Source organism: Ceratosolen solmsi, unplaced genomic scaffold (assembly GCF_000503995.2).
Source record: "Ceratosolen solmsi marchali unplaced genomic scaffold, CerSol_1.0 scaffold43, whole genome shotgun sequence".
In the NCBI taxonomy this organism is placed as follows: domain Eukaryota; kingdom Metazoa; phylum Arthropoda; class Insecta; order Hymenoptera; family Agaonidae; genus Ceratosolen; species Ceratosolen solmsi.
This window is the reverse complement of record NW_011948431.1, coordinates 1,991,933-1,992,783: the sequence shown is the minus strand read 5'-3', so window position 1 is coordinate 1,992,783 and position 851 is coordinate 1,991,933. Positions and strand designations below refer to the sequence as shown.

The window sequence follows — 851 nt, the reverse complement described above, 5'->3', positions numbered from 1 at the left end:
GTGCACCGCAATTGCGAAGAAACGGCCGAGGGAAGATGCGGTAAGATAAGGAAAAATGACCCGGCTAATGTCATGTGACGTGTTACCGTGACCTCTCCACAGACCGTTCCAATGATTTGATTCGACAGAATCAGACCAGCCCCGATCAAGAACGGTCCCCCGATTATACCCCGCGAGCGGCCAAGTTGGCTCGCTCAAATAAAATGAGAAAGAATGGCGAGGAAGATCCCATCCTTGATCATACGCCGTCGTCATTGAAAATCCTCGTCAGGCTTATCGTCAGGCCACGCGCGTATTGCCGAATGATTAAAGTGCGGTATCGGACGACAGTATCGGATCTAATCGTCATTTTGTCTGTTTCAGGATCACCGTGCGAGCACGATGGCATCTGCGTGAACACCCCGGGCTCGTTCGCCTGCAACTGCACGCAGGGCTTCACGGGGCCGCGCTGCGAGACGAACGTCAACGAGTGCGAGTCCCATCCCTGCAGGAACGACGGCTCGTGCCTCGACGATCCCGGCACCTTCCGATGCGTCTGCATGCCTGGTGAGTACATCTCTCGCTTGTTCTTCGCCACTCGACCAATTACTTAACTAAGATCACAACGTCACCATCTATCTCCATCCCTCTCTCCATCGCCTCTTATCCGTCGTTTGCCATCCTGCGACTTATCGCGCGCTCCCTTTCCTCACACCGCTACGGCTTGAAGAGAGAGCGAGAGTAGTTCGAGCCCAAATCGATGCTCTTGAGGGATTCAGTTTCTCTGGGTGCCGCTGACCTCTCGATTTTTCACCTCTCATTTTACCTCTCAAAGGTCACAATGATGGTCCGTGTCTTTTCTCCCCCCCCCC

At 54.1% G+C, this 851-nt stretch overlaps 1 protein-coding gene across 1 annotated transcript in view; it reads left to right on the top strand.

Annotated features, from left to right (window-relative positions):
- Positions 1–851, top strand: part of N (neurogenic locus Notch protein) — a 370,307-nt gene that overhangs the window by 296,733 nt on the left and 72,723 nt on the right. The window contains exon 8 of the mRNA XM_011502136.1: positions 364–546. Within this exon, the coding sequence (XP_011500438.1) occupies positions 364–546 (183 nt within the window). The remainder of the gene's footprint in view (positions 1–363; positions 547–851) is intronic.